Source organism: Malania oleifera, chromosome 1 (assembly GCF_029873635.1).
Source record: "Malania oleifera isolate guangnan ecotype guangnan chromosome 1, ASM2987363v1, whole genome shotgun sequence".
Taxonomy (NCBI): domain Eukaryota; kingdom Viridiplantae; phylum Streptophyta; class Magnoliopsida; order Santalales; family Ximeniaceae; genus Malania; species Malania oleifera.
The window spans coordinates 25,577,660-25,590,379 of record NC_080417.1 but is presented as its reverse complement, the minus strand read 5'-3'; the positions used below and the strand labels follow the sequence as shown (position 1 = coordinate 25,590,379).

Here is a 12,720-nt window from a genome sequence, read left to right as displayed (position 1 = left end):
ATGGGGGAGGGGGGGGGGGGGGGGGGGGGGGGAGGGGGAGGGGGAAGGATTATTTTTTTTTTTTTTTGGTCAATTAAGTTTTATTTTTTTAATTCGATGGAGCACAAATTGTAGATGGTTTTGTGCCAAATGAAGCCTTTAGGTAGTTCCAATGGTAATTCCTTGAAAAACCAAAGTTTGGATTCATTTTAGTTCGCCTCATGCTATAGGGTGAGAATGGAATAAAAATTAGATAAAGTAAATGACAAAATAAGTTCTGGAAGTTCCACTGAATTGTAGTTTGCTTTTGTTTAAATTGTGATAATTTAAAGTTTTATATTTAAGGTAGTTGAAATTGAAATCTTAAAATCCGTTTGGATAAGTATTTTGTGTAGGAAAATAAGAAGGAAATTTATTTTTTATTTTTTGCTATATAAAGTACCGTTAAGAATGAAAAGCAATTATAATATGATGAGAAATTTTTAAAAAATTAAATGTTGATGTGTAAATTAAAATATTTTTTTATTTGCTGTATTTTTTATTTTCTTTCTCATTTCAAAGAGCGAACTTATATATATATCCTTTCCTCAATAATTTCCGAATTCCAATTTGTTTGTTAAGATTTAACTGTTCCAAATTCAAATTGTTGGGAGTTGAGTGTAGTTAGTGAAATCTTAAAGATTTGTCATGTAATTTGGTTTAATCTGATTTATAATTAAATTTCTAAAATATTTTATTATTTTAAAGATATAAGTAGATAAAATGAAATACATAGGTGCTTCTAAGACATATTAGGAATTAATAAAAACTTTGTATAGTTCTACATCAAGTTACTTTATACTTTTCAATGATGTACTCATATCTAGCGTGGGTTTATTGAGCAGTAGAGTTGAATACTTAATTTCAATAAAGGTCAGAGGAGGAGAGGAGAAATTCAATTCGGGGCAGGGAAGACTTCACGATTCAAATTCAATATGCTACTTCATGACCCAAACGTATTATTTTCTAAAGCTTTTGTGACTGAATTGTCAAAAAAGAACTTCATAATCAAGATGAGATGGTCTCATTGAAATCCTTAATGACAAGAAAAAAATTTTAAAAAAAAATTAGGCACTTTTGTTAGTGGTTACATGCAATCATCAAAAATAGCATTTAAGACTTTGGCATGCTGATTATTTATGTGTTGACTTATGGGGAGGTTCTGGTTCAAGTTCCCATTGTGAGGATTCGAGGGACATACAGGGTAAGGCATGGTAAGGCAAGGGTCTCAATTCTCAAGGACCTATGGAAGTCGGGGCTTCCTCATTTTTATGGGTAATGTAATAGTGTCCTGAGGGAGGAGTTCAGAGGAGAGTTATGCTATCCATAGTATAGAGAAATAATTTTGAAGCAGATATCATTCTTTTACTTCTTAGTTACAAAATCTAAGCTAAATAGGCTACTATTAGGATGTAGTTTAGTTGTATCAATAGCATTGTTAATTTTTATTTGGCATTTTCAGCAACTAGAAATCCCTTTAACTTGCAAATGAGTTTACCTATGCAGATAACTATCACTTTAGAGAGACCATTGCACATAGTGTGGCTACATTTCCTAAAACTCCATTGTCAATAGTATGAATATAGAATATAATAAATAATAATCTGTGTGGAAACACGTGTTAACTAGTTTGAGGTATGTTCTCATTTTCTTTAACGAGATCCAAGTTCTTTACAGTTTAGGAGTAGCTCATGAATTGCTATAGAAGATCACCTCTTGATTTGTTTTGTCCCAAGAACTCCCTATATATATATATATATATATTATATGTAAGAGAAGTAAAGTAGAGAAATAAGTTTCTTTGAGATTGCATCCACTTGATTTGTTACTGAATAAGATCTAAGTCTAAATAAGTAAAATTTAAGGGGTTATTTCAAAATTACAATAAAAGGAAAATAGAGAAAGAAATCCAGGAAATTCAATACGGAGAAAGTTTGAGTTTTTTGTTTCGATTTTAGCTTTAATTTTATGTCTAAATTTATTTTTATAACAATTTATTATTGAACATGAATAATAGTAAATAAATTAATCTTACAAAATTTAGAAAAAAGTTAAAAGGAGGTTAGGCATAAATTTCAGCCCCCACCGGCTATAGGTCTTGGATCTACCGTTACCCCTAAGATACAATAAGGAAATGTATAATTCACACAAACTAGAATAGCTCAAATGTTTATTGAAAGAAACATTTTTCATAGAAAGCCACTCTCAATTTAGACATTGAAGAAAATTGGCCTCCAAAATGAATTTTTAGTATGGACTCATTAATTAATTAATTTACACTACAATTGTCTTCTCTCTTGCATGGCTTTTATCTTTAAATCCACAGAACAATTTTATTTATCATAATAATGTTTTATTTAATTCTTCCCTTATAAAAGAGAGCGTTGACTAACTACTTTACTTTTATGATTTGTATTCTTATTTTTATTTAAAAAAAAAAAAAAAGCTTTGCAATACATATTAGAAGAGGACAATAGGACATGGCGTTGAATTGCGGTCAGCCCTTCATGTCGACGCCTATATGTGGTGGAGTTATAATAAAGACAATAAATTGTCCCATTTGTTATAAATTATATAGAAAATAAATAGAAACGAAACAGAAATTTACGTGATTCAGTTATGCCTACTTCACGGGCAAATGGGATAAAAAATTTCACTATCACAGATGGAATTACAAGATGATTTGGAGCCGACCTTGTACAAAGTATGTATCTTCTCTCTATCTCTCATCTTCTTTAATTCTTTCTATATGCTCCTCACTTCAAACATACAATATGTATATATAAGCATGCTATATGTATGTATATACAAATGAGAGGGAGGGGGTGCCCTTTCAATTTTCATAGGGCAATAAGGTTGGGAAGGAATTTATGGTGGTGGGAAAAAGAAGGGGTGACAGCCATTAACTCCTTATGGTTTTCATAACACTCCCCTTTGGATGTCATCTATATATTAATTAAATCATTCTTGTAAAATCTTTAAGATGTCTCATACCGATAAGATGAATCAATTTCTTGAATGTTGTAGTAGAGAAAACTTTGGTGAACAAATATGCTAGATTATCGTTTGATTGGATCTGTTGAACATCTATATCATCATTCTTCTGGAATTCATGTGTATAGAAGAATTTTGGAAAGATATGCTTAATTTCATTTCAAAGCCACCAAGTAGGAGCAGAGCTATATCTTACTAGTAGATTTACAGTACATGTAATGTTAGGTCTTGTACAGTTGGCCAGATACATTAGAAAGCCGATAACACTTAAAATGGTACTTCAAGACCAAGTAATTCTTCCTCCTCATCATGAGGCTGAAATTGATCTTTCTTAACGTAATCACACCATCATTGGAGATCCCAAAGGATGAATTTTATTTATATAAAATTGCCTCAATAACTTTTCGATTTATTTAGATTAATGAACAAGAATTCCGCCATTCATTAACAGGTTTTTAGTCAAGACCCTCATTACTTCTGGTAATGTCATTACTTATAGTAATGTCATCATTACTACTGGTAATGTCAGTAACTACTACATATGCAAATGTATTGTTGATAACAACTTTATTTTTATCCTACATTTCTCCTATATAATGAATTGAGATCTCATTATTATTTTTAGGTACTTGTCCCTTTTCAAGGGACGACTCTTCAGGAGTTTTCTCTTCAAGAGATTCTTCTTCAGGAGGTTCTATAATAGGAATTTCATTTTCAAGAAAAATGGGTTTGGGAATGTTGAATGGATTATCCACCTCTATAATCTCTTTTGCAGTGTTTATAGATTTCAATTTTTTCCTTATAGGAGTCTTATCTTTTGCACCAACAGGCCTTCCACACTTAACTTGCGGTTTAACTTCATTAGCTGACTATTGTCCTTCGAGGACATCAATACATGTTGAAATATTTGCAACAGGTATATGAGATTTTAATATGGCCTTGGTATCTGCAAAAGAATTTGGTAACTAATTTGCAATCCCTTACAAATGCATAATCTTTTGAACTTCAAGTTCACTTTGATTCATGCGAGGATCTAAATAAGATAAATTAATGGTATTCCACATTATTTCATGCTGTGCTTTAGGCACTAATTTTTCTCCCCCTAATGTAGGGAATATAGTTTCATTAAAATGACAATTAATTCCCTTGAGAACAGGTAGTGTACATGAAATCAGTTGATAAAAAAATCTTCTAGTTCTTTAGGGATAACCATGTGAATTTTTAATGATTCTTCACATCGTTACATCTCCAGGATGTCCAAGGTGATTAGGCCAAAGTGTAAATAACTTTGGATATGATTTTACTACTGTTTTTAATCTTTGGATAATACAGTCCAAAATATAAGGTTGTCAATTTTCTAAAATTTGTTTCTCCAATAAACAATAGAAGTAATAGAAAAAAATTATTTACTACCTTTATTTATAGTTTCAATTTGATATCCATTGAGTTTTAAATCTTAAAACTTAACAGATTCCTTTTGAATCTGTTGGATCATAAAGCTTCATTGATTTGTTATAAAGTACCATTGAGTAACTTTATATTAGCTCTTTCGGAGCCTTTAATCAAATTTATAGAAACATATATTGTATTAACATTTATTGAAAATATATTCAAGTAATGGAAATATTTTCTATCTTGAATAATTGTGTGTTATAGCACTATTAGCTAAACAAACTTTTCCATAGACATTTTAGAATCAATCGGAGCAATGATAAATCAAAACATAATATTGCTTCTTTTGCATCATTGTTTGATTTGCAATAAAATTAGCATCATTTATTTTTACTTCTTTACTGATGTAATTAGTGTAATCTCAAGAGGGGGTGAATTGGGTATTTAAAAAATTATTCCTAGGTCCAATTCAAATCACAATCAATATTTTACAACCTAGGGTTTTTCTCTGTAATTATAAATATCACTACAAAATAACAGAGTAGATATTATGGCAATTAAAACAATCTCAGTATTTTCCCAATCATTCACAATAACTGAAATATGCAAATATATAAATCATATACAATAGATTAAATAAAGCATTCAAGTGCAGAAATTAAAGAGCATAACGAAGAGAGTGACAAAATATGTTATCGAGGTTCAGCCAAACTTGCCTATGTCCCCGCCTCAAGCTAACAAGCAAGAGGATTCCACTAGCTGCTCACTTAACGGGTGGAGCGACACCTATTACAACCTCCTCTCTTCACTGGGCGAGGAATACCCCAACTCACATTTACAAGGCTGAGCCTAACCTATAACTACACCTTACAGAATGGTGTACCTAGTTCTCCTAACCGGGTTTGAACCAATCCAGTGCACACTTTACAGAATGGTGCAAATCCTAACTTTTTTAACTTGGTCTAAGTCAATCCGCTGTACTTTACAGGACAGTACAATCCTCTTCCGAACACACGCTGGGAATACAATAATAATCAAATATTTTGTGTATAACTAGAATTCTCCTACACTAAGCAAATGATGTACAATAATGAAATATGCACTCACATATGATATGATACAAAGCTCAAGTGAGTATGTGTGGTTTTTCTCAAAAATAATTTTTCAATCTTTGAGTAAAAAATTTATGATAAGCACTTCAAAGATATAACTCTAATGAAACTTTTTTCCCAAAAATATTTTTCAAAGAATAATAGAAGAATCAAGGGTTTTACCTTCAAATGATTTTTGTATAACAAAATAAATGAATGGAGTATGCAACAAGAACATCCAAATTGCAAACCCTTAAGAAATATTCTCAACAATGATATACAAGAAAATGGTTCAAAGAGAAGCAAGAGTTTTAGCTCAACAAGACTTTTGCAATAAAACAATGTGAGCTATTGAATCTTGCAATGAATGTGCAAGATTCACAAGTAGTATAAAATTTCTCTAACAAAGATTTATCAAGACAAATGAGTGGAGAAAAATCTAAACTAGCTCTCAAATATGATCTTCAAAAAAAAAAAGAGTGAGAGTGAATGCTTAAAAAAATGTGTATCAAGTGTCAAAAACAATAGAATTCAACCAAACTTCAAAAGCAATAAGTGTGCTAGTGAAGGAGAAGAGTAGAAATCAAATACTCTCTTAAAATGAATTTGCAAATGAATGAGTATAAGAGAGTAAAAATTTAAAGCATAAAATATTTGGGAGTAATTCTAATCTAAGCATTAGTTAAAAATTGAGTTATGAGGGAATATTTATAGTTTTTCAAAAAATATGACCATTTTGGAGACACAGAAGTCATTTCAATTTTGTTTAATTAAAAATAAATATGTTTTTTAGCGCTAAAAAATACTGGATCAGAGAGGTTCGGTCAACTGGTGCTAGCGCCGATTGGTTGACCTCACACAACAAATTTAAATTTCAAAGAGGGATTGGTTGGTTGTGGAAGGTGCCAGTCGGCCGAGCCAAGGGTGATTTTGAACCTTCGTAGGTTCGGTTGGCTAGCCTTATGGTCGGTTTGCCGATTCATGAAGGTCGGTTGGCTGTCGTAGTTTTGAACAAAAAGGGCCGGTCAGCTGAGCTTTTAGAACTTGCCAAACAAAGTGGCTGATCGGCTGAGATGCTCACTACATGAAGATCTTGGTTGCCTGAGGTCGGTCAACCGAGGCGTTTAGAACATGTAGTGGTCGGTCGATCGGGCCTAGTTAAAAACTTAACTTTGGCCTTCTTTTTGACCCTAAATTCATTTTAAAAACCTTGTATGATTTTATCATTTTTAGAAAAGGTTTTCTATGGCAGGTGTTGGTCCCCTACGGTCAATCTAAGGTCGGTTTGAGCTTGGCATCCATATCATGCATGAACATGCATTATTACATACCAAATTTAAAACAAAATGCATTACAAATGAATAGAATATGTCTTCTTCTTTGCTTTTCTATCTTTCATGGAATACACCAAATGATGTAAGCTTTTAAGATCTTCAGGCTTCCATCTCTCCTTTACCTTATGTGTGTGCTGAGATATGAACTTACGAGTGTTTTGTCAACATCAAAACATGGATCAGATTTAAAAAGTCAACATTTTCTATTTTTTTTTTCATTTATAGATGCTTGGTATAGATCTACCAAGTGTCTGTGCATATGACAGGTACGCGACCAATGATATTTTACTCTGCATCTATAGCATTTATTTTCATTATGCGTATCATTGATTATCCCACTTCTGGTGGACATCCCTCTTTTGGGGGTTATCCCTCTTCTAGGGGATCGTATCCTCACATTTTAATGCCAGTGATAATTTCAATCACAGCAACAACTATACCCATGACCATACATGCGACCTCGTCCTCGACCACGAAATATATTTATATTCACTTTGGGGAATAGGATCAAACCAGTTGGACGAGTTTAGTAATATTTTATCAAAAACTCGTTATTTTACTCAGTAACAAGAAGATATGATAAAAAATTTACTAAACTTCCTATTCCTATATTGCTGTTGTAATAGCATATTAATGAGATGGAAAGTAGTAAAAGTCTTTTCAAGCATTTTTTTGTTAGTAATATTTTCACCACATAAATTTAGCTTCAAACTAATTTTATGTAGAATTGAATTGTAATTACTGATTGTTTTAAAATCTTACAATTTCAGATGCAACCATTCATATCGAGCTTTTGGTAAAATCTGATGGTCAAATATATCCTTTAAATTTTTCCGTAAGATAAGTAGGTCTTTAATAGTGAGGTATTCAGTCTTTAATTCTTCCTTTATAAATATAATGATAATAACAATGATATATAATAAAAATATATGAGAGAGAAAATAATTAGAGAGAGATAACAATTATGAGAGGGAAGAATTATTAATTGGATGGGGGGTTGAATATAAAATAAAAGAGACAAATACGTTTGAGCCCATGCATGATTATATATATAAAATATTTTATTAATAAGCTGCCCACTCCATGCACCTTCCACGCATCATCATATATACATGCGTAAGGAAGATCATGGCTTTTGCGCGATTCTGCAGGGATGCATTATTTACATTTAAAATAATATTTCTCAATTTCATTGTATTTAGATGGATTTTGACATAAAAAAATATATGATATATAATTATTACCTTTGATGTCGAGTAGAACAAATTAAACTTTACGTACATTTGACATGTAAATAAATTAACAATAAGGTAATTTATAAAAATAGAATGTAAAAGCTGAAATAAAACTAAAATAATAATATAATATTAATTCCACTATTTCGGGGTACTTAAATTTGTTTCTTCAGGAACATTATTTTATTTTTCTCAATTTGTACTTTTGACGAGTATGATTCCAATTTATAATATTAAATTGTGTAATAATTTACCACCTCTTACGGAGATTAAATATATTACCTCATTTTGAGGATAAATGTTTGACCTCTTTAAGAAGATATGACCTATTCATGAGACTTATCTCTTCGGAAAAATTAAATATGTAGACGAGATATTTAAATATATTGTCTTTTTCGGAGGTCTATCTTTTCGGGAGATTAATATATATATATATATGAAAGATTTAAATATATATAACCTCTTCAGGAGAACTATCTATTCGAAAGATTTAAATATGGAGATGAAAATTTTAAATATATAGCGTCTCTTATGGAGATTAAATATAGGAGGATTATTTTACCATTTCTTCTTATCTCATAAATTAAATAAGAATTAAAAGAATATATGGGTTGATTAGAGTCTTGTACTGATAACGTGTTATAAAATAATATAAAAATTAATAATAAAATAAATAAAAACGAGACAGAAATTTATGTCGTTTGACTATGTCTATTGTACGGGCGGATGAGATCAAAAGTTTTACTACGGAATTATAAAATAATTTAGAGCCGGCCTTGTATAAAGTATCGATGTTCTCTCTATCTCTCCTCTTTTCTAATCCTTTTTATACGCTTCTCACTTCAATCATGTAATATGTTGTAATATGTATGTATAAACGTACATGTATATAAATGAGAGGGAGAATGTGCCCTTTTATTGGGTAATAAAAATGGGAAAAATTTATGTGGTAGAAAAACGAAGGGGCCATTAACCCCCCAATGGTTTTCATAAGACCATTTTGTTTTTTATTTTTAATTTTTCGAAAGTTATATGCAACAGCAAAAGGACGAAATGGCTTTTTTGAAGACTCGGCAAGGGATGAAATTCTTTCAGGGAAACATCCTTTCTTCCTCCTTTCTCTGTGTTTCGAACATTTTTAGTGAAGAGAGAGAGAGAGAGAGAGAGAGTCTGATCTGCTTGGATTGCGAAGTAAAGAAAAAGGTAAGCGGGCATGCACGATCCATCAGTCTTCTCTGTCGGAAATTGTTGAATTTCGTTCTGTTTGTCCCGTATGGGGCATTTTGGATTCCCAATCTCTTTTAGCTTTTCATGTTTGCCGGTTTTCTCTCTCAAGAATATTCACGCAGGCGGAGTGATAGATTGAATGCACATTTCTCGTTTCTGATCAAATCAGATTCCAAAGCAAAAAACATGATTAGTGCCGACTCGGAAGAGCTGTAGGTCACACTTCAATTCTTTCATCAAATTCTTTTATTGGGGGCAATAATGATTTCGCATGAGAATTGCTTGAACTTCACTTCAGCAACTTTAATTTCTACTAACTAGACATAGAAGGCTTTACGTTATTGAATCCAAATCAGTAAGCATAGATAAAGGAATTATCGGGGAGCTGGGTTTGGCTTCTCGATCCGAAGTTAGAAATGGCTTCCGCTGACAAAGCGAGCTCCAAAGCCCAAGCATGGTAAGATTTGTATTTGTGTGGAAATGCATCAACTTCGTCGCCCTTCTGATCAAGAAATATTTGAATTGAGAACTGTGTTTGATTTTTTTTTTTTTTTTTTTTTCCAAACAAAAAAAAATGTTTGAAGGTTTTGCACGACGGGGTTACCGAGCGACATTGTGATAGAAGTTGGTGACACGACCTTCCATCTCCACAAGGTCAGATTCTGGTAACACCTGGCTACCTGTATTCTCACAAGTCAATTCTCTCTCACAATCTTAAAAACAGTTTGATGCTTTTTGTGCATGCGATGGTTATGATTTGTTCGCTCAGTTTCCTCTGATGTCCAAAAGTAGAAAGCTTCACCTTCTTATAACGGAGCAAGAAGAGACAAATTTTACTACGCTCCAAACGACCTCTGAAGACGAAGTTTGCGAAGCAGACGATGAGGAGCTTCAGCAGGAGCTCTGCCACATCTCTCTACCAGAATTCCCGGGTGGTTCCGACGCCTTCGAGACTGCTGCGAAGTTTTGCTACGGCGTTAAGATTGAACTCTCTTCTTCCAATGTCGCCCCTCTCCGATGCGCCGCGGAGTTTCTCGAAATGGCCGACGACTACTCCGAAGACAATCTCATCTCAAGAACAGAGAGATTTCTCTCCCATTCTATCCTCGAGAGTCTTAAAGAATCCATCAATACCTTAAAATCGTGCGAGCCGCTGATGCCCATTGCAGAGAGGTTGAACATCCCGCAGAGATGCGTTGATTCTATAGCTGTGAGAGCGTCTGCCGCCGACCCGTCGCTATTTGGGTGGCCGGTGAACGACGGAGATGGAGATCCGTTCAGAGCTTATTCGAAACAGATCTTATGGAATGGCATAGATACTGGCATGCGTCGAAAGGACGCCGGTAAGGCTAGTGGTCCGGACTCGTGGATTGAGGATCTCGCGCATCTGAGCCTTCCTCTGTTCAGGCATTTGATTTCGGCCATGAGATCTCGAGACCTGAGTGCGGACATTATAGAGAGTTGTGTGATTTGTTACGCGGGGAGGTACATTCCAGGCATTACTCGTTCCGGTAGGAAGTCGTCATCGTCGGCATCCGTAGCTTCAGAGACTGAGCAGAGAGAACTGTTGGAGACGATTATTAAGAGTCTTCGGCCAGAGAAGAGCTCGAGATCTGCAACGGCGACGAGGTTTCTGTTCGGATTACTAAGAACGGCAAACATTTTGACCGCATCGGAAGCTTGTCGAGCTGCTTTGGAGAAGAAGATCGGGTCGCAACTGGAGCATGCAACCTTGGACGATCTTTTGATTCCAAGTTATTCATATCTGAACGAAACGCTTTACGACGTCAATTGCGTGGAAAGGATTTTAAGCTACTTCCTGGAGGTTTTGGAAGAGAGATCTGCTGCTGGAATCGAAGGCGATGAAGGCGCCAGATCGAGCGCGCTGATGTTTGTCGGAAAATTGATCGACGGATACCTGTCAGAGATCGCTTCGGACGCCAATCTGAAGCCGGAAAAGTTCTACGAACTAGCCGTCATTCTTCCCGAACACGCTCGGCTCTTCGACGACGGCCTCTACAGAGCCATTGATGTGTATATAAAGGTACGACGTTAAATCTGACGTGCGTACTCGATCGAAGTCTCGTACTCGTGCGTATATTAATTTTTGTTCTCACCTATCCGTTTTTATCACAGGCGCATCCATGGATATCAGAAGCAGAGCGCGAGAAGATCTATGGAGTGATGGATTGCCAGAAGCTCACACTGGAGGCCTGCACTCACGCCGCACAGAACGCGCGCCTTCCGTTACGAGCGGTGGTTCAGGTGCTCTTCTTCGAGCAGCTTCAGCTCCGCCACGCGATCGGGGGATCTCTACTCGCCGCGGACCTGGAACCGCTGCGGTACTCGGCCAGGACTTCCGTCACGAGGCGGGGAAACGAAGAGGATGACAGCGACGATGCGGCGGGAGAGGCACCAGTTGGGGATGACAGAGGTTGGCGGGCGGCGGTGAGAGAGAATCATGTGCTGCGGCTGGACATGGACAGCATGAGGACGCGCGTGCAGGAGCTGGAGCGTGAGTGCTCCAATTTGAAGAAGGCCATCGAGAAGATCGATAAGGTGGGCCCAGGTGGAAGTGGGTCCCGTAGAGGCTCCTCCTTCACGGAGAAGTTAGGGTGCAAGTTCAAAACCCAGGTGCGAGATTCGCATGAACCAACGGCTGCAGGAGGGAGGAAGAGTCAGCATCATCACCATCGCAAACATGACGCGCTTGTGTGACATAACGATTTTGAGTTTTTTTTTTTTTAATGGAAATATTTAAATTAAAATAAAATAAACATGATTGTAAGGTTTTCGGCCGAATAATTAAATAAATAAATTTAATGAACTTTTTAATAGTAGGTTTCAGCCAAAATTAACTATTTGAAAATTGATTTTATTTTAATTTGTCAGAATATCCTGTTGATAAATAATCAACTTTTCAAAGTCAATTGTTACATAAAAAAAATGTAAAAATAATACATTAAATTTAGAGGACTAGAATGTCATGTCAACAAATAATCATCTTTTAAAAAGTCAATTCTAATTTGTTAAAAAAAATATAAAATATTAGATTGAATTTAGGAAGCCATTAAGGTGAAAGTTGATGATGGAAGATCTGATTAAAAATAATTTATATTAGTTTCAAACTAACTTTTCAAAAGTTGGTTATGCGCGTGTGCATTGTATTTTAATTTATTTTTTGATATTTTTAATTTTTCTTAAATTTTTTATTTTAATGTAATTCCTATATCTTTATCTTTTTTTGATTTATTAAGTAATTAAAAAAAAAGTAAAATCTTGTAAAAAGGACTAAAAGGAAATTACAAAAGACGATTTAATATTTTATTTTAAAAATATTTATAGGAAATAGAAAAATAATAATAAATACTTTGAATACTATTTGCTTGTGCAAATAATTTTTAATTTTTTAAATAATTACGAAAAATG

The 12,720-nt window shown here is 34.3% G+C and overlaps 1 protein-coding gene across 2 annotated transcripts; it reads left to right on the top strand.

Annotated features, from left to right (window-relative positions):
* Positions 1–9,128: 9,128 nt before the first annotated feature.
* Positions 9,129–12,126, top strand: LOC131157434 (BTB/POZ domain-containing protein At5g66560-like). Of its 2 annotated transcripts, none has more exons than XM_058111612.1 (4): positions 9,129–9,748; positions 9,876–9,945; positions 10,061–11,335; positions 11,428–12,126. In XM_058111612.1, the coding sequence occupies exons 1-4, from the start codon at positions 9,708–9,710 to the stop codon at positions 12,007–12,009; spliced, it is 1,968 nt and encodes a 655-aa protein (XP_057967595.1). In that variant the 5' UTR covers positions 9,129–9,707; the 3' UTR covers positions 12,010–12,126. The 2 variants fall into 2 exon arrangements, with proteins under 2 accessions (XP_057967595.1, XP_057967588.1); XM_058111605.1 differs by having other exon boundaries at positions 10,016–11,335.
* Positions 12,127–12,720: the final 594 nt, after the last annotated feature.

Excerpts from the sequence above, each read along its gene's own strand:
- LOC131157434 (XM_058111605.1), top strand. The coding sequence starts at position 9,708 with ATGGCTTCCGCTGACAAAGCGAGCTCCAAAGCCCAAGCATG. Across the intron at positions 9,946-10,015 it reads CGACCTTCCATCTCCACAAG|TTTGATGCTTTTTGTGCATG; the intron begins GTCAGATTCTGG and ends TCTTAAAAACAG. Across the intron at positions 11,336-11,427 it reads CCATTGATGTGTATATAAAG|GCGCATCCATGGATATCAGA; the intron begins GTACGACGTTAA and ends TTTTTATCACAG.